The sequence below is a fragment of the Muscardinus avellanarius genome (assembly GCF_963383645.1).
Source record: "Muscardinus avellanarius genome assembly, chromosome: 10".
In the NCBI taxonomy this organism is placed as follows: domain Eukaryota; kingdom Metazoa; phylum Chordata; class Mammalia; order Rodentia; family Gliridae; genus Muscardinus; species Muscardinus avellanarius.
The window spans coordinates 70,664,746-70,689,759 of record NC_137796.1 but is presented as its reverse complement, the minus strand read 5'-3'; the positions used below and the strand labels follow the sequence as shown (position 1 = coordinate 70,689,759).

Here is a 25,014-nt window from a genome sequence, read left to right as displayed (position 1 = left end):
CCTTCTACCTCCGGGCTACACTCCCAGACCTATTTTTTACATTTTTATTTGGAAACAGGGTCTCCTAAGCCAGCGCGCGGGGCTGGCTTCGAACCTGCGCGATCCTCCTGTCTCTGCCTCCCAAGCGCGGGGATTACAAGCGTGCGCCACCGCGCCCGGCAAGACCCTTGTGTTTTTAAAGGTGACAGTGACTTCCGGTGGCAACTTCTGCTTGGGCCCGCGCGTCTTTACCTCCCTGCCGTCTTTCTTCCCTCTGTGCCTCTCTCTTCTTTCTTCCTTCAGTTGAACCCAGGGACATTCAGTCTCTAGCCACTTGTTTTGTTTTTAATTTAGTTTTTTGTTGTATCTGGGGATTGAACCCAGGGGCATTCTACCCCTGAGATGTACCTCTAGCCCCTTTTATTTTTTATTTTGAAATAGTACCTTCCTGTGTTGCTTAAGGTCTCACTAAGTTGCTGAGGCTGGCCTCAAACCTGCAGTCCTCCCATCTCAGCCCCCTGTGTGGGCATGTGTCTTAGTGAGTGTTGCAGTGGAGGGCTATTGGGGACAGGTTGTGTCCCCCTACCCCCCAAGGTTCTCACACACTTGCCTGACATGTTTCTAGCTACCTTCTGGAAATTGGCCTGGGATACGCAGCTCCTTTTAGATTTTCTGTGCCCCTAAGGTGATGTGTGTGCTGTCCACACAGAAGGTGGTGGCTGGCTGCCTCCCCGGGCTGGGAGTCCAGATACTTTGCGAGATCTGTGTAGGCTGCTCCATGGGCCCCAGCACCCTTAGGCTCCCTGGGAGAGGGTGGAGACATCTGGAATTTGGTGGTTTGTTTTGGATTCAGCAGACTGAGTTCCTGAGGATGTAATCCAGGAGTAGGAGGTGAAGCAGGCTAACCCGTATTTTTTTTTTTGTTTTTTTTTTTTCATTTCTGGGGGAGTTTGTTTGTTTGTTTGTTTGTTACTGGGGGATGAACAGAGGTACTATATCACTGAATTGTATCTCTAGCCCTGTGTATTCATTTTGAGACAGGGTCTCACTGAGTTGCTAAGGGTCTTACAAAGTTGCTGAGGCTGACCTCAAACCTGAGATCCTCCCCTTTTAGCCTCCCACGTACTGACATCACAGGTGTGCGCTACCACGCCCAGCTTGTTTTATTCCTGGAGAAGCTGCACATCAGCTCATGTTGGTGCCCAGCAGAGCCCACTCCTGGCACGTAGCTGGGACCAATCCAGGGCCCAGCAGCTGATTTCTTGCGATAAAGTTCAGCTTTATTCCACCCATGCTAGGGGGCAGGAACGCAGTCAGGTTGTGTGCACTTTTGAGCCTGTGTTGAAACCTTTGTTCGCAGTTGGGGTCCCCACCCACTGCACAATGGCAGCAGCCGATGAACTCAGCAGCTGACGAGTTCCTGACAGCACGGGCCTGGCTGGTGAGGAGGCTGAGGCTACCGTTGTGCACATGCCTTTTTGTATGAGTTTGTGTGTTGGCTCAGGTCTTCCCAGGAAGCCAGGAACCTGTCCCCTCAACCACCTTGACATGCCATGCGTGCCTGGCTGTGGAAGGGCCTTCCTAGAACCGCACTGGGCCTGTGGCCCATCCCACTTGATGGGCCTTCGCCTTCACTTCTGGTGCTACCTACCCTCCACCCAGTCTGTTCCAGGGCACTTGCTGAGTGCTTGGAGGCCACAGCTACCCTCTCTGGCCACGGGCCACAGTCTGTGCCTGTCAGTGAGAGACATCGTGAGAACCCCAGGTGGAGGCTAGGGACACCAGAGAGGGCGAGCCTTGGGGCATCACCACGTTCACGAAAGCCCCTGTCTGTATCTGGTGCAAGCTGGCCTCCCTACTTCCCCAAAGCCTGGAAGTGCCAGGCGTGATTGTGAACGCCTGTACTTGGGAGGCTGAGACAGGAGGATGGCAGGTTCCAGTCCAGCCTTGGCCACTTAGTGAGTCCTTGAGAAACTTAGCGAGACCTTGTTTCAAAGTAAAAAAAAAAAATGGGGATGGGGGAGTAGGTCAGAGGTAAAATGCCCCTGAGTTCAATCCCTAGTAGTAAACCATACCAACCCAAAAGTCCAGAAGCGATGTGCGGGTCAAATCTGGAAGGCAGGTGTCCAGTAGAATTTTTCCCTGATTAGCCATCAAGAGATAGAAAGTTGCTCTTCCCCAAATCTCTGTTGGTAACTTTTTTTTTTTTTTTTTTTTGGTACTAGAGATTGAACTCAGGGGCATTCTACCATCAAGCCGCACTCCAAGCCCTTTTTATTATTTGTTATGTTGAAACAGGGTCTAAGTTTGGAGGGTCTGGCCAAATTGCTCCAAAGTAGTGGATTACAGGCATGCACCACTGCACCTGGCCATTGGTAACGTGTACGTGTTACTGGGAATTGAACCCAGGTGCAGTCTACCTCTGAGCTACACTCCTAGTCTTATTTTATTTATTTATTTTTATTTGGAAACAGTCTCAGTAAGTTCCAGAGGGCCTTGCTTAATTGCTGAGGTTGACCACAAACCAGCGATCCTCCTGTCAGCCTCCCACGTACTGGAATTACAAGCCCGAGCCACCATGCCCAGCTGGTAACTCTTGATAAGGGAAGTTGGAGCCAGAAACCCTAGAGGTGTCAACCTCACCCCTGATCTGACAGGGGAGGCAGACTCGCAGGCATCCGACGCATCCGTCACCGTTGGTCTTTGCTGTTTCCAGGGATGCGGAGCATAATTAAGTCTAATGTCAAGGGCAGACAGTGCAGTCTCAGGAGAAGGGCTGGTTCTTAGAAGAGACTGAGGAATTACCTGTGAGAGAGAAGGAAACGCAACTCAAGACCCGTGGGGTCCTAGGCTTATGAGGCAGAAAAAAATTTTAGCACACACACCAGCCAGAGACATCGAGGTTTATTTAGAAAGTAAAGGATACACGTTCAAGAGAGAATGCGGGCCACCTTGAGAGCGAGAGAGGCATTTTGGGGAGGGTTCTTGGCTATTCCATGAAAGGAAATGTGGTGAAGGTGGGTATGGGGAGGTTGGCAGGGCGACATCAGTTAAGTGATCACAAGATGCTTTATGGTGGTGCTTAGGCTGATTGTGGTCTCCGTAATCTATCTGATCAATAGATAAGCTGAAGCCACCCCTAAATTGTAGGGTTCTCAAGATACACTGTCTTGCTTAAACTCTTCACTAGGGTGTGGGGAGTTAGTTAATAGTGCACAGGGCCATTAGAGTTTTGGGTTAACTTTAAAATTCATAGACTTTCCAGGAATTTGGGAGTGATGGGCCTGGGAGAGAAGACTGGCTGGGGTAATAAGGATTGAGGAATTTTAGCACCAGGCTTTTATATCATATTAAAGTTATATTTCCTTTACATGTCCTTACTACCTATTTCTTTGATTTCTTCTATTCTACCCCAGCACCATAGACTATCTAAGTAATCCTTGTTTCGTAGAGTTCTGAGCACATCATCCCCCTGAGCATCCCAGTACGTTCAGTGATGGCACATTTTCCTTTCTGCACTTGGACACTTCTGACACATATGTCAGACAGTGAGGCCTCAGCCGCCAGCTGAGGGGCCCAAGGCTGCCGGTCCGGTCTGTGCAGGTCTCCTGGCTCCCTGAAGACTGTGCCAGCGCAAGAGAGAACTGGCCTTGGCCACTTTCTGTGTGATCCCAGGCAATGATTTATTGCTTTCAACTTCAGCTTTGGTACTGGGATTGAGCCCAGGGCATTCTACTTCCAAGTTACACCTGCAGCCCTTTATCATTACTATTATTTAAAAAAAATTTTTTTTCAAACAGGATCTTGCTGAGGCTGGTCTCAAACTTACGATCCTCCTGTCTCCTGTTAATCCCAAGTACTGGGATTAGCAGGTCTGCACTACTGTGCCCAGCTAGCTCTAAATTTTACTGAAGTTCTTTTCTGGTATTTGTAATTTGAAAGCATACCGTCTGGGCACAGTATTGTATCCCAGGGGTATAGTTCAGAGGTAGAATGCCCATGGGTTTCAATACTCAAATACTAAAAAGAAAGAAATTAATCGTTACACACAAAGAAAGCGATGGAGTCTTATTCAGTGCTAACCATGTGTTTTTGTGTGCTTACAATTACGTATTCTCCGGCTCTTCATAGGGTTTAAACAGTATTAGTGGAGAGAGAGTTGGGTTACCAGGAAGCAACAATGCAATTAAAACGCCTTGATTTTATCTTGTGGTGTTCCTGCCAAAAATAATCAGGTTAGCCTCAGCTCCTAGACAAATGCTTTGAGAAGGGCTGGGCAGGCTGTGCCCTGAGCCCTGCAGAGCTTGCGGACCTCAGCTCTCCATTTCACAGACATAGGCTCAAGGACCACAGGGTGAAAGAAACTTCACAGGCCCCGGGCCCAGTGTCTGGCTCAGAATGGACCCCATGTGCTAGGTCAAGCCCTCTGCCTTGTGCCTACTCAGTAGCTCTCCACCCCACCGTTACTCAGCACTCCTGCCACCAGGGTCTCCGAGCTGCAGGCCGGCTTTGAGGGTTAGCACAGGAGCATGGTACTGACACATTTGGCCTGAACTCGTGGCACGCCTGCTTGGGAAGGCCTGGTCGTCAGGAGCTTCGACAGAAGGTGGCATGGAAGTGTGTGGCAGGAAGGAGCCGGCCCATTCTGAGTGACCTCAGGATGGATCAGCCCTGATGCGCTGCCTCTGCTGCAGCCCAGAGAAGGTCTCAGACCAGGTGCAGCGGCCCAGGGGATGGGCTGCCCCAGAGGAACAAGGCCTCATCCCTTGACTGATGTTTCCCGGGTTTGGGTAGACCCAATTTTACCTCGAGTCCATGGGGAGCTCTCCGGCCTCCTTCCCTGAGCTTCCGTATAATGCAGCTTAGAAGGAAAGATTGGAGCTGGTTGCACATGCCTATAATCCCAGTACGTGGGAGGCTAAGATTGGGATCACAGGTTTAAGTAAGGTCCTGTTTCCAAATAAAATAGGGCTGGGGTATATACTGGAGGTAGGAAGCCCTTGGGTTCCACCCTCAGTACCCCCCCCCACACACACACACTTATACACACACACACACACACACACACACACACACACACACATTTTTAAAAGGGAGGGATTGGGAGGCTGAGACGGAAGGATCATGGTTCTAGGACAGCCTCAGCTATGATTTAGGCCCTTTGCAACTCATTGAGACCTTGTTTCAAAATAAAGAATCAAAATTAGGGCTGGAGGTGTAGCTCTGAGGTAGAATGCCCCTGGTCTCATTCCCAGTACCTCAAAAAAGGTGGGCAGGGAGGGAATGGGGTGGGAAGTTGGGAAGGGCTGATTGAGTGATGTATGTATATGTGCCTCTATCACCTTGTCCTCCATTAAGATGTAGGACTACAGTGCACCAATTAAAAAAATAAAATCAAAAGGGCTAGTGTTAAATCTTGGAGGTAGAATGCCCCGGGGTTCAGTCTCCAGAACCAGGTTACCTAAACACCAGCCTGCCTTCTTCGGGAGCCCTGCCACGTCAGCTTCTGCGCGCATGTCAGGAGACCCCCGAGCTACTGAGCCAGAGCAGAACTCTGGACGTGGCAGTGTGGTCGAAAGAGCGAGGGGGACCTGGGTCAGCCTCTTCCTGTGCTGTCTTGGGGCGGGGAGTCCTCCTAGCCAGCTCTCCATGTGTGCTCTGTGCTGCTGCTCAACAGCTGAGTGCTTCAGGGACAGGAGTCTGCAGTCTACAAAGGCCTGAACAAAGACAAGCCTTACTTTCTTGTTTTGTTTTGTCTTGTTTTTGTACTGGAAATTGAACCCAGAGGGGTTCCACCTTTGAGCTACAACCCTAGCCTTTTTGAAACTGGGTCTAAGTTGTTGAAAATGACCTTGAACCTGTAATTCGAGAGGCAGTGTCAACTTCCCAAGTAATAAAGATTACAGGGGTGCATCATTATGCCCAGTTCCAAGCTTGCCTGTCCTTTCATTCATTCATTCTTTTCTTATCTTTCCTTTTCTTTTCTTTCTTTTTTTCCTCCTTTTTGTGGTACTGGGGATTGAACCCAGGAGCATTCTACCTCCAAGCTACACCCCAGCCCTATTTTATTCTTTATTTTGAAACAGGGTCTCACTGAGTTGCAAAGGGCCTCACTAAGTAGCTGAGGCTGTCCGCGAACCTGTAATCCTTCTATCTCAACCTCCTGAGTGCTAGGGTTACGGGCATGCACCACCACACCCATAGTCATGGTTTTTATACCCATGGGCATAGTTTCCTTGGTGAGGAAGAAGCCATTCTCAGGCTCTTTCTGAGAGTCCCTCTCCCATCACACATCTCCCTCTGCTTTCAGAACTACCTTAGAGCATTAGGAAGAATCTGTACAAGTCACCTTTTATTGACAAATACTGAACGTTCCCAGCAGTCCTTAGCTTGCTTTTTCCCCTTTCTTTTCTTTCCTTTCTTTTTTACATTTTAAGGAGAGTTGTTTATGTTGCCCTCATTGTTACCAGGTTCGTTTTGTTGAGGCAAATTCTTCAATCACACACATGCCAGAGTGTTTCATTGGAGCGTCCCATTAGGCGGCAGGCAGCTCTCGCCCACACCATTGCAGAGACAGTGGTAAACAAGTTCGCGCTCCGTGGCCATCTCAGCAGGTGGACTGGACAGCCTTTCTTGAAAGGAGGGCCTTCCTGGCTACGGTGTGCCAGGCTGTCAGGTGGCACTCATGAGTGCAGCCAGGGGCTCGCGATGGAGCATCCAGAGGGACGCGAGTGTTTGAGCATGTGAAGATAGACACTTTTCTCCTTCCCTCTCCACCTTCCAGTGCACTGGTTAGCATGCACATGTGAGTTGCACGTCATGGGCATGGAAATCCTATCCTGCATACACCTGTTGAGCATATTCTGTCTCCAGGCTTCCTTTTTTCCTCACCATCGTCACAGGTGTGTTGCAGATTTACCTGGTAGCCAAGATGTCCTCTCCCCACCCAAGAGCACTCCCATCCTTTTGGCTCTTGTCGGTCAATGGCAAAAATTGTTTTTTGCCGGGGACCCAGTGTGTCCAGAGAGAGCCGAGTGACAAGCCAGTCCCCGAGCCGTTGTGAGCGCTTGGGTCAGACCAAGCCAAAGGGTCAGAGCAGGGTTCCCCAGCAGCCCCACGGGCGCCCTAGCAGGTATGACTCTCCCGACACAGAGCTTGAGGAACGTGACATTTCCTGCCCACCTGCCCAGGTGCGTGCCGATCCCGGAGCAGCAGCACGTGGGGTCTCCGCCGGGGACGCTCCTCACACGGCACTGTTGAACTTGACGTCTGATTGCTCCGTGCTGTCTGGAATGACCGCCTTCAGGGCAGCGTGGCAGAAACGGTTCAGAGCTGGCAGGTTCGTCTTCTGCTCCACATACAGCCGCAGCTTGTCCCTGAAGGTCTCACCGAGGAAGCTGTAGATGAGGGGATTCAGGCAGCTGTTGGAGAAGGCCGCCAGGTTGACAATGTGGCCAGTCAAGGGGTAGGCGTGGCGAAAGGACTGTTTGCAGGGAGCAGTCCCTGGCTGCGTTCGCTGCAGGAGGTGAACACTGATGAAGACGTTCTCTGGCAGCCAGCAGATGAAGAAGACCAGGACCACGGCAAAGATCATGCGGAGGGCTTTCTGCCTCCGGGGGCGCAGGCCCCGGTGCTTGTGTGCTTTGACGAGAACCCGCACAATGAGGGAGTAGCAGAGCCCAATGATGGCGAAGGGGATGATGAAGCCCAGGGTGACCTCGAGCCACTGCACCTCCTTGACGTCTGCAAAGCAGAAGCAGACCTCCTCCGTGTGCTGCAGGTGGACAGCTGTGAAGGGCACCAGGGTGGCCGAGACCGAGGCCATCCAGATGAGGCCGCAGCTCAGCCGGGCGTGCTGCTTTGTGCGGAAGAGGCTGGAGCGCATGGCTTTGGCCAGCGCGATGTACCTGTCGAAGCTCATCCAGGTGAGGAAGAACACACTGCTGTACATGTTGATCTGCAGGAAGAGCGACATGAAGGTGCAGAGCACGGCGATGTCGTAGTACTGCTCGTCCAGGTTGAACACCTCGATCAGGGAGTCGGCCACCAGGATGAGGTCTGCCGCCGCCAGGTTGATGAAGTACAGGTCGGGGATCGTCATCTTCTCACGGAAACTGATGTTTACCACCAGTATCAGAATGTTCCCCACGAAGCCAATGGGGAAGAGGAAAATGGTGTACAGGCACGAGAGAAAGAGGCCGATGACGTACTGCTGGTGCTCATAGAGGTCCCCGGTCTGGTTCCCCAGGGCGGTGCTGTGCAGCGGGTGAGACAGGTTGAGGCCCAGGGAGGTGCCGTTGGGGGCCGCTGGCTGCACGGTGCCTGCGTGAGCCTCCACGCCTAAGGCATCGGCTGCAGACGTCACATCCATGTCGCTCGCCACCGGCCCTTTTCAGGATTTGCCAGAAGGGTCACAGAAATCTGTTTTCAGCTGTGGCTCCATCTTTAGTGAGAACGGTGGTTCTCTTCGAATTGAGCAAGACATTTGTAAAGCAAGAAATGCCCCGTCAGTTGCAAAAAGCTGAAAGAGCAGGTGCTGTCTGTCTGTAGTGGGTGGGAGCTGGCTCTTGGCTAGCAGGGAGCTTTGCACGCTCGTTGGTGGTGGGAGCTCATGGCTCATCCAGGGGGCAGCTGCATCTGCTACACACTCACCATCTGGGCACCTAGGGGAGGCAGACAGGGCGGGACCTCGCCTCACCTTGCAGCCCGGGCCTCCTGAAGAAGCTGAGCCGTGGTGCTTCACTGAGTGTTAAAGGGAGGCTAGAACTCTTTGTTTCATCCTCTTGGAGAGATGTGTGTCCTTGAGCTGAAGGAAAAGAAAGAAATGTGAAAATGCCTGTTTCCTTCCCTAAGAGTCCCCTGGCTGTCTGGCTCAAGAGGAGACGGACTGTGAGTCATTTGCATGTGCAGTGGGCTCCGGACAGACAGCAGGCTTATGAAGTAACGTAGGCAGTGGGGATGGGAATCTTAGGAAAACTACTATTTGTTGGGACAGGAAATAAAAGTTATTTCAGCAGCTGTGAGAAAGTGAAATAACATGGGAAGGGAAAAACCCAGCTTTCCTGAAAGGTAGTGGATTTGGAAAACCTGGTAGAGTCAGAGCAGTCCTTTTTTCTCTGGTGAAAAGTAGACCAAAAAAAAAAAAAAAATTAGGTTTTTTTTTGGGTAATGCTTGGTAGTAATCAGATTCGGGTACCAGAAATGAAACTTTTCCCCGTAGCATACAATGGAAGACAAAGAATAAAAATAAAAATAGAACCCGGCGTGGTGGCGCACACCTATAATCCCAGTCCTCGGGGGCTGAGACAGGAAGATCACAGGTTTGAGACTAGTCTCAGCAGCTTAGTGAGGCCCTCAGCAACTTAGACCTGTTCCAAAAGAAAACATAAAATAGGACTGGGGGTGTAGCTCAGAGAGAGAATGTGTTTGGGTTCAACCGTCAATATATAAATAAGTAAATGAGCTGGGCGTAGTGATGTACGCTTATAATCCCAGTATTTGGGAGGCTGAGACAGGAGGGTCATAGTTTGAAGGCAGCCTCAGTTACTTAGGCCCTTTGCAACTCAGTGAAACTCTGTTTCAAAGTAAAGAATAAAAAATAGGGCTGGGAGTATAGCTCGGCAATAGAATGCCCCTGGGTTCTATCCCCAGTACTGGGGGAAAAAAAAAAAAAACAAATAAATAAATGTAATTATTTTAAGAAATAATGTAGCCCGGCATGGTGACCCATGCTTGTAATCCCAGTATTTGAGAGGCTGAGAAAGGAGGATCACAGGTTCACAGTCAGCCTCAACTACTTAGGCCCTCTGCAACTTATTGAGACCCTGTTTCAAAATAATAAAAAAAAATAGGGCTGGAAGTATAGCTCAGAGATAGACTGCCCCTGGGTTCCATCCCCAGTACCACAAAAAAAAAAAAAAAAAAAAGAAAGAAAAAGAAAAAAAAGAAATAGAAAGCCAGGCACATTGGCATATCTAGTAATCCCAGCTGGAATCACTTGAGCCTGGTAGTTTGAGTTCAGTCTGGGCAACACCACACAAGAGAACACCCTCATCTCAAACAGAAAAAGAAAGAAAAAAGAAAGCTTAGGAGGTTGAGATAGGAATGCAGGTTCAAAGAGTTTCAGCAACTTAGCAAGACCCTCTTTCAAAATAAAAAATAAAAAAGTATAGAGATGTAGCTTAGAGGCAGAATGTCCCTAGGTTCACTTCCTAGTATCGAGGAAAGAAGGAAGGAAGGATTAAAATTTTTTTCAGTATCGAGCCGTGCGTGGTGGTGCACGCTTGTAATCCTAACATTCGGGAGGCTGAGACCAGAGGATTGCGGTTCGCGGACAGCCTCAGCTACTTAGGCCCTCTGCAACTCAGTGAGACCCGGTTTCAAAAAAAAAATAGGGCAGGGGCTGTAGGTCAGAGGTCGAATGCCCCTGGGTTCCATCGCCAGACCCACCCCCCAAAAAAAATCAGTATTGTAATGAATTATGGCATATATACTATATTTTTATAATGCAGTTTTATCTTAGAAAGTGAGTAAAGCAAATCTTGGCCAGTGTCTGTTTGCGATGGAGGAAAGGACGAGGATGTGGGTTTCCTGTCCCTTGGTTGACTTGCTGTATCCCTGAAGATCTCTGTGGAGTAACCAGGGCTTTCAGCCAGCACATCAGCAGTGTAAAGAGACACTGGGGTTGTCATAGCTGTCGGGGGAGGGGGTTAAAGGCCAGGGAGGCCGCTCAGCATCCCCTCCCCAGCCAGGCCCTGCTAGCTGAGGGTGAGAAGCCTGGAGTGAGACCCGTCACATGAAGTTGGGTTTGGGTTGTTTTTCTCTTGGAGTTTTGTTTTACCCTTTGAGGTCATTAGCAATCATTTTGAAGTGTTGCAAGACCCAGCTAGAGATTTATTGTCCTCTCTCTTGAAAATACCGCCCCCCCTTTTTTTTTTAAGAAAAAAAGAGAAAGGGAACTGGGCATGGTAGCGCATGCTTGTAATCCCAGCATCTGGGAGGCTGAGATGGGAGGATCGCGGTTCATGGACAACGTCAGCTAATACCTTTGTGAGGCTCTTTGCAACTCAGTAGGACTCTGCTTCAAAATAAAGAATAAAAAATAGGGCCGGGGGTGAAGCTTGGAGGTAGAATGCACCTGGGTTTCACCCCCAGTCCCGCAAAAGTAAAAAAAAAAAAAGAAGCCAGGTGCAATGGAACACACCTATAATCTCAGTGCTTGGCAGACCAAAACAGGAGGACTGCATATTCAAGGAAAGCCTCAGCAGCTCAGCGAGAGACTGCTTCAAAATAAAATATAAAGCCGTGTACAGTGTACAAGCTGTGTACAGTGGTGCTGCTTCAAAATAAAATATAAAGCCGTGTACAGTGTACAAGCTGTGTACAGTGGTGCTGCTTCAAAATAAAATATAAAGCCGTGTACAGTGGCACACACCTATAATCCCAGGACTTGAGAAGCTCAGGGGATCACAAGTTTGAGGGTAGCCTCAAAAGTAATGAGACTCTCATCAACCTAGCCAGATCCCCTTTAAAAAAAAAAAAATAGGGCTGGGAGTTTAGCTCAGAGGTAGAATCCCCTGAGCTCAATCCTCTGTCTTGGTGCCAGTTATAGTTTTGGTATTTGCTAACTTTTGCCAAGCGAGGGCTGACAGATTTGATTTTATTGGTTATTTTGCATTCTTAATGCCTCTTTCATAGGTGGTGCCAATTGGAGCAATGTGGATGTCACTCTTCTAAGATCCCGTCTCTCCTAGTGAAACCCTGTATATTTAATTTCCCTTCCTTCCTCCTTCCTTTTCTTCTTTCTTTTCTTCCTTCCTTCCATTTATTTGTTTGTTTATTTATCTATTTACTTATTTATTTTGGTACTGAGGGTTTGAGCGGAGGGACATTTTGCCTCTGAACTACATCTCCAGCCCTATTTTATTTTACTTATTTTTTTGTGGTACCGGGGATGAAACCTAGGGGCCTTTTACCTCTGTGCTACACCCCCAGATCTATTTTATTTTTTGTTTGGAAACAGGGCCTCACTAATTTGCTGAGGCTGACTTTGAACCTGCAATCCTTCTGTCTCGGTCTCACAAGTACTGGGATTACAGGCATGCAGCATGACGTCCAGCCAGCTGGCCGGCTTGCTTATTAATTAATTTCTTTATTTACCTGTTTATTTTGTGTGTGGTACTGGATATTGAACTCAGGGACATTCTACCTCTGAGCTACATCCCCAGTCCTATTTCCTTCCTTCCTCTTTCTTTCTTTCTTTCTTTCTTTCTTTCTTTCTTTCTTTCTTTCTTTCTTTCTTCCCCTCTACCCTTCCTTCTTTTGTGGTACTGGGGATTGAACTCAGAGACATTCTACCTTCGAGCTATACTCCCAGTCCAATTTTATTTTTTATTTTGAAACAGGGTCTTACCAAGTTGATGAGAATCTCACTACTTGCTGTGGCTGTCCTTGAACCTGAGATCCTCCTGTCTCAGCCTCCCAAGTACTGGAATTATAAGCTTGAACCACATCAAGCTTACTTTTTAATTTTTTTATTTGCATGGGGATTTTTATTGTAGCATTTCCAGACACAAAAATACAAAACAGTGACTGCCTTTCAGTATGGAAATAGTTGAATAAATTTCTCTGACAGGGGGCTAATATCCAGAATATACAAAGAGCTCAAAAGACTCTACACTAGCAAAACAAACAACCCAATCAAGAAATGGGCAACTGAAATGGACATTTCACAAAAGAAGAGATACAAATGGCCAATAGATACATGAAAAGATGTTCAGCATCACTAGCCATCAGGGAGATGCAAATCAAAACGCTGAGATTCCATCTAACCCCAATCAGAGTGGCAAGCATAAAGAAGTCAAACAACAATTGCTGGCAAGGATGCGGGGAAAGAGGAACTCTTACACTGTTAGTGGGAGTGCAAACTAGTTCAGCCACTATGGAGATCAGTATGGAGATTCCTTAGAAAACTGGGAATAGATCTACCATTTGATCCGGCTACACCACTCCTGGGTATCTTTCCAAAGGGGTTGAAATCAGAGAACTACGTTAACATATGCATGTTCATACCCATGTTCATAGCGGCACAGTTTGTAATAGCCAAAATATGGTACCAACCTAGATCTCCATCAACAGATGAGTGGATTGCAAATTATGGGAAATACACACGATGGAATTCTATTCAGCTATAAAGAAAAATAAAATAATAGCATTTGCAAGAAGATGGAAGGAACTAGAGAACATTATGTTAAGTGAGATCAGTCAAGAACAGAAAGAGAAGGGAATATGTTTTCTCTAATATGTTCAAGCTAGGGAGTAGTGGTAATACCAGAGGGACTCCAGATGATGGAGGGGAAATCTCAGCAAAGCTTGAACGGAAGGATAGGAGAGGAAGAAAGCTGAGGTTGTTCAATGGAGGAGCTACATACGAATATGTGTAATAGCATAATACAACACGATTAACCTGGGCACTCTATTGGGGCGGAGGGAAAGGAAGGGGGAAGGACATGAAGCACAATGTAAATGTACACCACTCTCAATATGTTCCACTTATAAAAAAATAAAAATTAAATTAAAAAAATTTTATACAGGATCATAAACAGAAAAAAATAAATTTGGCATATCTATGTTTGACATGCAGTTGCTAAAATTTGCCTTCAAATATTTTCTTTCTTTCTTTCTTTCTTTCTTTCTTTCTTTCTTTCTTTCTTTCTTTCCTTCCTTCCTTCCTTCCTTCCTTCTTTCTTTCTTTTTAATAGGGCTGGGGGTGTAGCTCCAAGGTAGAATGCCTCTGGGTTACTTTTTATTTTTTCAAACAGGGCCTTGCTAAATTGCTGAGCCTGATTGTGAATCTGTGATCCTTCTGTCTCAGCCTTCCAAGAACTAGGATTATAGGCACGCACCACCACACCCAGTTTATAATTTCTTTTTTAAAACTGCCCAGAATACTAGTTTTGCTCATTGAAAGTGGGAATTTTGGAAAGTATCAGGCTGTGGTTCTAGACAGCAGCTTAAAGGTGAGTTGAACTCTGTACATATCTGTTCTCTTGCCTAAACTTGTTGACTAAACTATGGGAGAGGAGGTTTAAAAAAAGGTCCATTCCTTCTTTCCCATGTAAATGGCATCTCACACCAATACTGCTGACGTGTAGTCATTCACCCAAGAAGAAGATACGGGAACACAACGAGGAAGTTATCACTGTCGCCGTATCCTTGTTCAAGTCGGTCATGAATTTATAGATACAAAAGTAAGCTTTAGTTTGGTGTTTTGTTTCTAGTTTCTCCTGCTTGTCCAGATACCAAAAAAAGGAGGCTACCCTTTTGTCAAGTCAGTGATTCCCTTATTTTACAAAGAAGCATCAGAAGCCAGGTATGGTAGCTCACGCCTGTAATCCTAGTAGTTGAGAGGCTGAGATAAGAGTTCAAGGAAAGCCTTAACAATGTAGAGAGGCCAGCCACAGCAATTTACTGAGATGCTATTTCAAAATATAAAAGGACCAGAGGTATAGCTTAGAGCAGAACCCCACTCCCACCCTGGGTTCAACATCAGTACCAAAAATATATATAAAATAACAATTTTCAGCCTGCAGGACCATGTTGCAGGGAGAGCACTGAAATGAGACACACTGTTGCTTGAGTAGAATATAGCAGAAGACTGAACTAGACCATGGGGCAAGCCTTATAAAAGCAGAGCGCCTAGTAACCATCTCGCCCAGGTGCTGCTCCTCCTGGAGGGTGTGGTGGGATGGTGCATCCTGCCAGGGGTTACAGCACAATCCAGACCAGAACCCAGGGCCGGGGCAGAGACTTACCTGTGTTGCAGGCTGGGTCTCCCCAAGCTGTTTGGGTTCTGAGACCCGCCTTGTGTTCCTGACCCTTGGGTGTTTGCTGGAAGTTCTCTTGGAACTTGGCTGCAGTGCTCTTGGTCTTGTGGAACCTCGTGGATGAAGCTATCATGGACACACAGAGCAGAAGAGCAGACAGACCCCGCCTGGGGAGGTCTGGAGGAGAAGGTTCCCCAAGGAAGCCAGCAGCAGCAGCAGCAGCAGCAGCAGCAGCAGCAGCAGCAGCAGCAGCGCCTGTGGCTGCCTGAGGCGGCAGTCTGGTCCCCTTGGCACAGGGCCGGCTTTATAGGCTTCCCAGGGTCCTGCTCATTGGGCTCTGGCCACCTCCCTTTAAGGCCAGTGTTAACCATTTTTTTGCTGGCCTTTCTTCTCCCACACTTTGGAAATGAGCTCAGTTGCTCTAGACATACTTGTATGGAAGTTTCCAGTGTAACTGCTCATCTTTACCCAGTGACCCAGGTTTGATTTTGTTGTTTTTTAAATTTAATGAGATTATAATGGTTTGGGTTGTATATGTGGGGTGGGGGAATACTGAGTATTAAACCCAGGGGCATTCTACTGCTGAGCTGCATCTCCAGCCCTATTTTATTTTGTCTTCGTTTTGAAACAGATTTTAGTAGGCTGCTGACAGTCTCACTAGTTGCTGAGGCTGGGTTCGAACCTGTGATCGTCCTGTCTTAGCCTCCCAAATACTGGGATTACCATGCACCACCATACCTGGTTTAGATACTGTTTATTTATTTTTTTTATGGTACTGGGGGTTGAACCCAGGGACATTCTTCCTCCGAGCTACACCCCCAGCCCTATTTTTTATTCTTTATTTTGAAACAAGTTCTCACTAATTTGCAAAGGAACTCACTAAATAGCTGAGGCTGACTGCGAATCTGCGATCCTTCTGTCACAGCCTCCCAAGTACTGGGATTACAAGCATGCACCACCAGGCCCAGCTAATTTATTTTTTATTTGGAAACAGAGTCTCACTAGGTTACCTTGAGCCTCACTAGTTGCTGATGCTGGCTTTGAAACTGCAATCCTCCTGTCTCAGCTTCCCAGGTACTGTGATTACCGTATGTACTACCATACCTGGTTTATTTTTTATTTGGAAACGGTCTAAATTTGCTGACTGAGGCTATCCTTGAACTTGCAGCCTTCCTATCTCAACCTCTCAAGTACTGGTATTACGCATTTGCACTACCGTGCCTAGCAACAATAATATTTCTTCTTCTTTTTTTTTTTTTTTTAGCAATTTACTGGTTTTAAAGCTAAGCACTGAAGTTCACAAGTTAACATAGTAACATGTGAATAATACATAGGGAATTTAAGTTTTAACTTTGACCAGGACATTTGCAAAAGAAAATTAAACCCAGGAAGTAGCAGATATTTGGGCAAGAAATTAGGAATGCAAGTGGTCCTCTGCTCTGAGTGTTAGCTGTGTCTTGTTTCCCTGCCTTCTGCTCCAGGAGCTGTCTGAACATCCTCCAGGGGATTGTGGTTGACTGCTGAGGCCCTTTCCCCCGCCACAGCCACCTTCTTTCTCCTCGTAGCTGTGCGCAGAGGGTAACCTTACTTTCTAAATTCCTATGCCTGAACAGCCTTGTCTCTGCCTGCCATCTCTGGATACCCAGGGCATTTTGCCTCTGAGCTGCGCCCCAGCCCTATTTTATTTTTTATTTGGAAAAAGGGTCTTACCAAGTTGCTGAGGTTGTCTTCAAACCTATGAGCCTCTTACCGCAGCCTCTCAAGTACTGGGATTATATTGTTGTTGGATCTTAATTTGTTACTAGGAATTATGAACCCGGGACATTCTAACTGTGAGCTAAACCTGCAGCCCTATTTTATTGTTTAATGTTTATTTATTTATTTATTTATTTATTTATTTATTTATTTATTTATTTCTGGCAGTACTGGGGATAGAATCCAGGGGCATTCTACCTCCAAGCTACACCCCAGCCCTATTTTATTCTTTATTCTGAATCAGGGTGTCACGAAGTTGTGGAGGGCCTCACTAAGTAGCTGAGGTTGACTGCAAACTTGCAATCCTTCTGTCTCAGCCTCCCAAGGATGAGATTTACAGGCACGTGCACCACACCCTGCTCATTGTTTATTTTGAAACAGGGTCTCACTAAGTTTCTGAAGGTCTAGCTAAATTATTGTGTACTGGCCTAGAACTTGCAATCTTCCTGTTTTAGTCTCCCAAATACCAGCATTAAGGTGTACACCACTATGCCTGGTTTATGGGTTGTGGGATGTTACCCTACACTTTAGAAAAAGGTTGGCCAAGAGCCCCTTGCGTTTAGTGCCTGAGGCTCTGGGCATTGCATCGTAGGCCTCACCTGCCCTGGCCAAATTATGTGGTCTTACAAACGTAAGCTGTCTGTGGTAGTGCTTGCTTGTGATCCCAGTTCTTGGGAGGCTGAGACAGGAGGATCGCAGGTTCATAGCCAGCCTCAGCTGAGGCCCTCTGCAACTTAGTAAGACCCTGTTTCAAAAGTAAAGAGTACAATTTAGGGTTGGGGGCATAGCTCAGATGTTGGATGCCCCTGGGCTCAATTCCTAGTACCACACACACACACAAAAAAAAAAAAAATTTAATAAATAAAAATAAACTATGGTTCAGGGTATAGCTCAGAGGTGGAACAGTCTTAGGTTTCATCCTCAGTAATCCTCAGTATCACACATAAAAAAACATTAACCTTATTTATTTATTTGAGTACTGGGGATTGAACCCAGGGACATTCTGCCTCTAAGCTACATCCCAAGCCCTAGTTTTTATTCTTTATTTTGAAACTGATTCTCACTAAGCTACAGAGGGCCTCACTAAGTAGCTGAGGCTGGCCCTGAACCTATGAACCTCCTGTCTCAGCCTCCCAAAAACTGGGATTACAAGTGTGCGCCACCATACCCGGCTAGTTAACATTATTTTAATTGGCCTCATTTATGCTTTCTCTATTTTTTTTAACCTTTTTTTGTGTGTGTGTGGTACTGAGGGTGGAACTCAGGGACTTTTCTACCTCTGGGCGATACTCCCTATTTTTATACTTTATTTGGAAACAGGGTCTCACTAATTTACTGAGAGCCTCACTAAGTAACTGAGGCTGGCTTCGAACCTGTGCGATCCTCCTGTCTCAGCCTCCCAAGTGCTGGGATTACGAGCATGCGCCACCATGCCCAGCTCCATTTAATTAAAAAAAAAAAAAAAAAGCTGTGAGATTGAACCCCAGGGAACCTTTGGTGCCTTGAGCATGAGCAATACAGATTGCTGGGGCTTGAGGACAAGTTGGAGCCAGCACTTGGTCCTTGCCAGGAGAGCTGCTGCGGGTTGGGAAAGGTGGGTACCTGCGTAGGAGGGACTCTGGCAGTGCCATGGGTACCTCCAGGTACATCTGCCTGGCTGCTTGCTGCCAGGTGAGTTTTGTGTGAGCCTGTCATAAATGTGCTTCAGAAGGTGTTCTGCGTGATACTGATTTAAAACTTCCAGTTACATCATTTGGGATATTATAATATATATATATATATATATATATATATATATATATATATATATATTGTGTGTGTGTGTGTGTGTGTGTGTGTGTGTGTGTGTGTGTGTGTGTGTTGAGGGGGATGCTGGGTATTGAACCACCCAGGGGCATTCTACCTCTTTCTACACCCCTAGCCCTATTTTATTTTTTATTTGGAAACACGGTCTTGATAAGTTGCTGAGCGCCTCACTAAAGTGCTGTAGCTGGCTTTGAACCTACAATCCTCTCGTCTCAGCCTCCCAAGTACTGGGATTTACAGGCATGCACTACCACGCTCAGTTTATATATACATGTTTTTAAATAGATATTAGATTTTTTGTGGAAAAATACTAACATTCAGGATTCCTTCCAACTGTAGAAATTCTGACCTGAATATGTTAACTTTCTTTTTTTACTTGAATGGCATAAAGAAGTAAAAAGCTGATTGGCTCCTAGGCATCGTTTGACCAGCTGCAAAGTCGAGATGATTTTAACATTAGAAATGCCTGTCACACCATTTTGAAAGAAGAGAGTCATGAGAAAGTACCACTTCCTCCTGAATTAAATAAATAAAATCAAAGCCTCAAAATAACCAAGACAGACCTCTTAAAAATAGCTGCTAGCAGCCGGGCATGGTGGTACACGCATGTAATTCCAATACTTGGAAGGCTGAGATGGGAAGAGGCAGGTTCAAGGCCAGCCTCAGCAACTTAGCAAGACCATGTTTCAAAATAAAAAGTTTTTAAAAAGTGCTGAGTGCCGGGCGTGGTGGCGCACGCTTGTAATCCCCGCGCTTGGGAGGCAGAGACAGAAGGATCGCCCAGGTTCGAAGCCAGCCGCGCGCGCTGGCTTAGGAGACCCTGTTTCCAAATAAAAATGTAAAAATAGGTCTGGGAGTGTAGCCCGGAGGTAGAAGGGCTTCCAGAAACCCCAGTACCACCAAAAAAAAAAAAAAAAAAAAAAAGTGCTGAGTGTGTAGCTTGGAGGTAGAATGTTCCTGGAGTATTTTATTGAAACAAAATAGCCCCCCCCACACACACACACACATTCTTGGAGGCCCGCCTGCTGCCCAGGGCCTGCCCTCTGCTGGAGTGGTGAGGGGCCTTAGGCTCCTGGCACTGGCTCCCAGCCTGCCACGCCTTTGCTTGGGATGGTGACCTTATGCTGAGATGGACAGTGGGCAGCCAGACTGGCGAGTCAGTCTTGCTTGGGTCCTGACCTTCCCATGAAAGCACCAGCTGGTTAATCACCCGTCTTGATTGCACAGCTAGTTACGGTGGGGACAGGATCCAGGTGGCAGGGGTTTGGCCTGGGGGATGCCTGCATAGGGAGACATTTTTTTTTTTTTTTTCTGGAAAACTGAAAGAGCTTGTTTTGGGAGTGATGGGCTTCCTCCGTGCTGTGCCCAGCGTGTGCTGTGTGTGTGTGCTGTCTGGGGAGCCTTCCTCCAGCCTGGGTGGTTCTAGCCTCCCTGCCCTGCCATAGGATGGGCTCTGAGGGGAGCAGTGTGAGCCAGCAGCAGAGGGCCACTCAGTGGCCGCTGCCTGACCTTCTGGCATGGAGTTGACATCCTTGTGAATCTTTATTTTGGGGGGGGGGGCTACTGGGGATTGAGTCCAGGGGTGTTCTGTCTTTGAGATACACTCCCAGCTCTCTCTCTCTCTTTTTTTTTTTTTTAGTGTGGTACTGGGGATGGAACCCAGGGGCATTCTACCTCCGCTCTACATTCCCAGACCTATATTCTTTATTTTGAAACAGAGTCTCACTGAGTTGCAAAAGGCCTCACTAAGTAGCTGAGGCTGTTCACAAACTGCAATCTACCTGTCTCAGTCTCCCAAGTACTGGGATTACAAGCATGCACTACCACGCCTGGCTCCTGGCCCTATTTTATTTTATTTTTTGTGTTACTGAGGGTAGAACCCAGGGGCTTTCTACCTCTGGGCTATACTCCCAGACCTATTTTACACTTTATTTGGAAACACGGTCTCACTAAGTTGCTAAGAGCCTCACTGAGTAGCTGAGGCTGGCTTTGAACCTGTAAGGTCCTCCTGTCTAAGTCTCCCAAGTGCGGGGATTACAAATGTGCACCACCACGCCCAGCTTATTCTTAATTTTGAAACAGGGTCTTACTGAGTTGCAAAGGGCCTCACTGCGAACTGCAATCCTCCTGTCTCAGCTTCCCCAATGCTGGGATTATTAGTGTCTGCCACCATGCCTGGCTTTCTTTTTATTTTTTATTTTGAAACAGGGTCTCACTAGGTTGTTGAGGGCTTCACTAAATTTTTGAGGCTGGCCTTCAGTCTGCAGTCTTCCTGCCCCAGCTTCACAGGCAGATAGGATTACAAGCCTCTGCTGCCCTGCCCTGCTCAACAACTACTACTACTACTACTATTTATTATTATTATTATTATTATTATTATTATTATTATTCTTTGGGGACTGAGGAGCGAGCTTCTCAGTCAGAGATGTTTGTGGCATTGTTTGCATGCTTTTGTTGGAAAACAAAGCAGGGAATTTAAGGTTAGTCACTTCATATACAATATTTGTTCATTTTCTCCCATGATCCAAACTTAGGTGAAGCATGGATGGTCCCCCCCCTCCCATGCCTGCAGGTTGTTGCTACCATCCCCACCTCAGCATTACAAAGCGCTTTTGTCATTTAATCTTCAGGACAGTTGCAAGCTCTAAGCAAGGCTTATGCCAGGAGCCTGTCTGTCTGTCTGTCTGTCTGTCTCTCTCTCTTTCTTTCATTTTTGTACCAAGAGTTGAATTCAGGAGCATTCTACCTCTGACCCTTTTTATTTTGAAACAGCATCTCGCTAACTTACTGAGAGTCTCTCTAAGTTAGCATATACTGGCCTCAAGCCTTTGATCCTCCTGCCTCAGCCTCCCAGTACTGGGATTACAGCTGCACACACCCACATCTGGCTAATAGCCCTTCTTTATAAAGAAAGAGACTGGGGCTAGGGGGGGCCGAGGATTTGTGCAGGCGGCAGCTGAGCTCTCCTAGGTCTGATTTCTACACTCTGTGTCACGTGCCATCTAGATATCAGTTAATTCTCTTTTCTTTTTCTCTCGTTGTTTTGTTTGTTTGTTTGGTATTGAGGATTGAGCCCAGGAGCATTCTACTTCTAAGTTACATTCCCAGCCCTATTTTGTTTTTTATTTAGAATAGGGTCTCACTAAGTTGCAAAGGGCTTCGCTAAGTTGCTGAGGCTGGCCTCAAGCCTTGATCCTCTTGTCTTAGCCTCCCAAGTGCTGGAATTATAAGTGAGCACCACCACGCACACCGACATCAGTCAATTCTGAGTATCCTCAGATGGTCCCATCACTCCTTGCCCGTCCATTCTGGCTTGGGTAGGCTGAGCTGGCAGGACACAGTGCCAGCCCATGACTTAATGTCTCTGGTTTCCTCCAAACCCCACAGGACGTTCGCTCGGATAAGGGCCCAGGGCCTGGCACCTCGGGCATATTCAGGCCCAGTGTACCTGATGCTACAGAGGCGGGGCCTTTGGTGTACTTGCAGTGAGCTCTCAGGTACACGGACGGACGCAGCCGCTGTCTCCACTGTGCAGCTGTTTTCTAGAGAAAGTCAAGCGTGGTGCTCTTATCTTTGGGCTTCTCCCAGCCTGCAAAGGAATTTACAGTGTTTGGAGATTGTCACAGCCTCTGGCCCTGGGCCATGCCACCTGCCCTGTGGCAGGCACCATCACGGAGCAGCCATCTCGACGGCTCCCGGCATTGACTCTGGACGGCTCTGCTCCTCCCTGCGGTTGCTGGGAGTGTTAGACATGTCCTCACATTCTTTGAGAGTGATGGCAACCAGTTCTCAGTGCTCATAGCTCGGAGAAGAGCAGGTGTCGCCTCCATGTGCTACCTGGGGAGTGCCACCAACCCCTGGGGGCACTTGTGGGCAGGGTGCTCTAGAAAGGATGGCCTAGGTTCTTATCCCAGCCCAGCTTCCAGGACCACTAAGCTGTGCTCCTCAGGGAGTCCAGAGAGGCTCAGGGGCCACAGTGGCTTCCCCCCAAGCCCACGATCATTTCTGATTTTCTCACACTCTTGCTTAGAGTTTTTGTTTTGTTTTGCTTTTGTACTGGGGATTGAACCCAGGCGCATTCTACCTTCAAGCTTCACCCCCAGCCTTTTTTGTTATTTTACTTTGAAATAGGGTCTCACTAATTTGCTGTGGCTGGCCTCAAACCTGTGATTCTATTTTCTCAGCTTCCCAAGTACTTTGCCACCATGCCTGACTTATTTCTTATTTTAGAATTTTTTTCAGTACTGGAGAATAGAACCCAGGGCTTCATATGTGCTAGGCAAATGCTCTGCCACTGAGCTGCAGCCCCAGATAAGAACATTCACTCATGTTTTCTTGGTTTTCTCCTGGCTCTAGATCTTTTCTTGGCCTTGTACATAGGAAGCTCCTTGTCTCAGGGTATGTCCAGATGGTTATGGGCAAAGGAGTGAGTGGCCAGGTGCGAGAGACAGAGGGCCAGGGTCCCACGGCCTTGCCTGGTCCCTTCAGCAGGGTCTTTGTTGGGGGCCTGGGGGCCCTATGGAGGGGTCTTGGTGGGGTTAGGGGTCCCTTGTTGCTCCAGCACGTGCCCCGCCCTTCCTCAAGCACAGAATCTTTAATGTTTCACATTTTCGCCCACTTGTAAGCTTTTTTTAAACACAGGGTTCTACTGTTTGAGAACCACCATGGCACATTTTTGCGGTTGGGTTTCTAAAATTACTCCCTTGGCTCAATATTTAGGAACTCATAGTCGCTGGGGGCTCTGTGCTCGCTGTGTCCCTCCTGTCCCAATCCTGGGATCAGCTGCTTTCCACAGAGCCCGGGCACACGGGAAGTGTATTTATTTATTTATTTATTTATTTATTTATTTATTTATTTATGTATTAGGGTTTGAACCCACAGGCACTTTACCACTGAACTACACCCTAGTTCTATTTTATTTTATTTATTTGCAGTACAGGGGATTGAACCTAGGGACATTCTACCTCTGAGCTATACCCAAGCCTATTTTTACTGTGTGTGTGTGGGGGGTACTGGGGATGGAACCCAGGGGCATTCTACCTTTGAGCTACATTGCCAGTCCTATTTTTTTATTTTTTATTTTGAAACAGGTTCTCACTGAGTTGAAAAGGGCCTCACTAAGTAGCTGAGGCTGGCAGTGAACCTAGATCCTCCTGTCTCAGCCTCCCAAATGCTGGGATTACAAGCATGCGCCAACACACCCGGCTCTATTCTTTGTGTGTGTGTGTGTGTGTGTGTGTGTGTGTGGTACTGGGGATGGAACCCAGGGGCTTCTCTAACTCCAGGCTATACTCCCAGACCTATTTTATACTTTATTTGGGAACAAAGTCTTACTAAGTTGCTGAGGCTGGCTTTGAACCTGTGCACTTCTGGCCATAGGTGTGAGAGAACGTGCCATGAGCTTACCCATGAAAACTGGGTAAAATAGAGGAAAAGAGCTCTTTTCAGCACCAAGTAAACTGTAGGGAAAGAGCTCTTTTCAGACACTCAGACAACAGGCAGCACAGTGCCTGGCAAGGTGGCGCTTTGTGCTCACCTGTCTGCTGTTATCTTCCGTCCATGGCACAGGCCCAGCATCCAAGTAGAGAGGAATGAGCTGGCTAAGTCGAGGGGACAGAGATTGGGGTTCAGGAGGTTAGAGGAGCTGGAATTGTCAGGATATAGCATGGGGAAAGGAGGGTGCCACGTGGAGAAAGAGCCCTAAAGTTCTGAGTAGTTTGCCATAATCCATGGCCAAATGCTGTGAGAGTGAGGACTCGCCAATCCAGTCTAAGAATAGCTGACAGCTGCAAGCTACACAACTCTCCTTTTCTTTTGAAGAACTTCTAGAGGGCAGGTTGGTGTTTTTATTCTCTTCAGCCAGAGTACAGAGCCATTGTTAAAACAGGTATGTTGTAGTCGTCTTTTTCCATTGCTATAATGAAACACCCGAGGCTGGGTGCTTCATGGACAAAAAAGGTTTTTATAGCTTCCAAAAGGTTTGGAAGGTGAAAGTACAAGGTCAGGCTCCCCCATTGGTTCAGCCTTTTGTGAGTGCCCTCTTGTCTAGGTTATGGTGGATGGAAGTACATAAAGGGGAAGAAGTCAGTGGTGAGACAGGAAGCCAGCAAGAGACCTGGGAGTGGCTACAACAGCTTCCCATGAGGTCCCATTTCCCCATATCACCATCCCGGGCAGAGGGCCTCCAACACATGAACCCTCAGAGAGACGCACTTTAACCACATCCCGACCATAGCAATGCATGACGGTCGATAGAGACCCCAGGAAGGTCGCGCCTTACTATCCAGGCCAAATTAGCGCTAAAGATTTCTGTGGGTCCTAAATAGCAAACCTAAAAACAACTCTCAAAAGCATTATCCTGTCAGTAATAAACTGCCAACCAAAGTAAGTACTCTTTAAAGAGAAAAGACAATCACATCCAAACATTCAACAAAGAAAACTCAAAGTGCCCGGCATATAATCAGAAATGACCGTATTGTGGAAAGAGGCGGCCTTCACCTGCCAGCCTGGTCTTTTCTTTTCTTTTCTTTTCTTTTCTTTTCTTTTTTTTTTTTTTCAGGTCTGGGGATGGAACCCAGGGACAGTGACCTCCGAGCTACACCCCCTGGCCTATTTTTTATTCTTTATTTTGAAACCGGGTCTCACTGAG

The 25,014-nt window shown here is 47.3% G+C and overlaps 2 protein-coding genes across 2 annotated transcripts in view; one reads left to right on the top strand and one right to left on the bottom strand.

Moving 5' to 3' along the window:
* The window catches only part of CHLSN (cholesin), a gene marked incomplete at both ends in the record, with an annotated part of 114,553 nt that overhangs the window by 19,352 nt on the left and 70,187 nt on the right, over positions 1-25,014 (top strand). The window lies entirely within an intron of this gene.
* GPER1 (G protein-coupled estrogen receptor 1) lies at positions 7,223-8,350 on the bottom strand (the record flags this gene model as incomplete). Its single annotated transcript, XM_080702234.1, has 1 exon — positions 7,223-8,350. The coding sequence occupies one exon, from the start codon at positions 8,348-8,350 to the stop codon at positions 7,223-7,225; it is 1,128 nt and encodes a 375-aa protein (XP_080558360.1).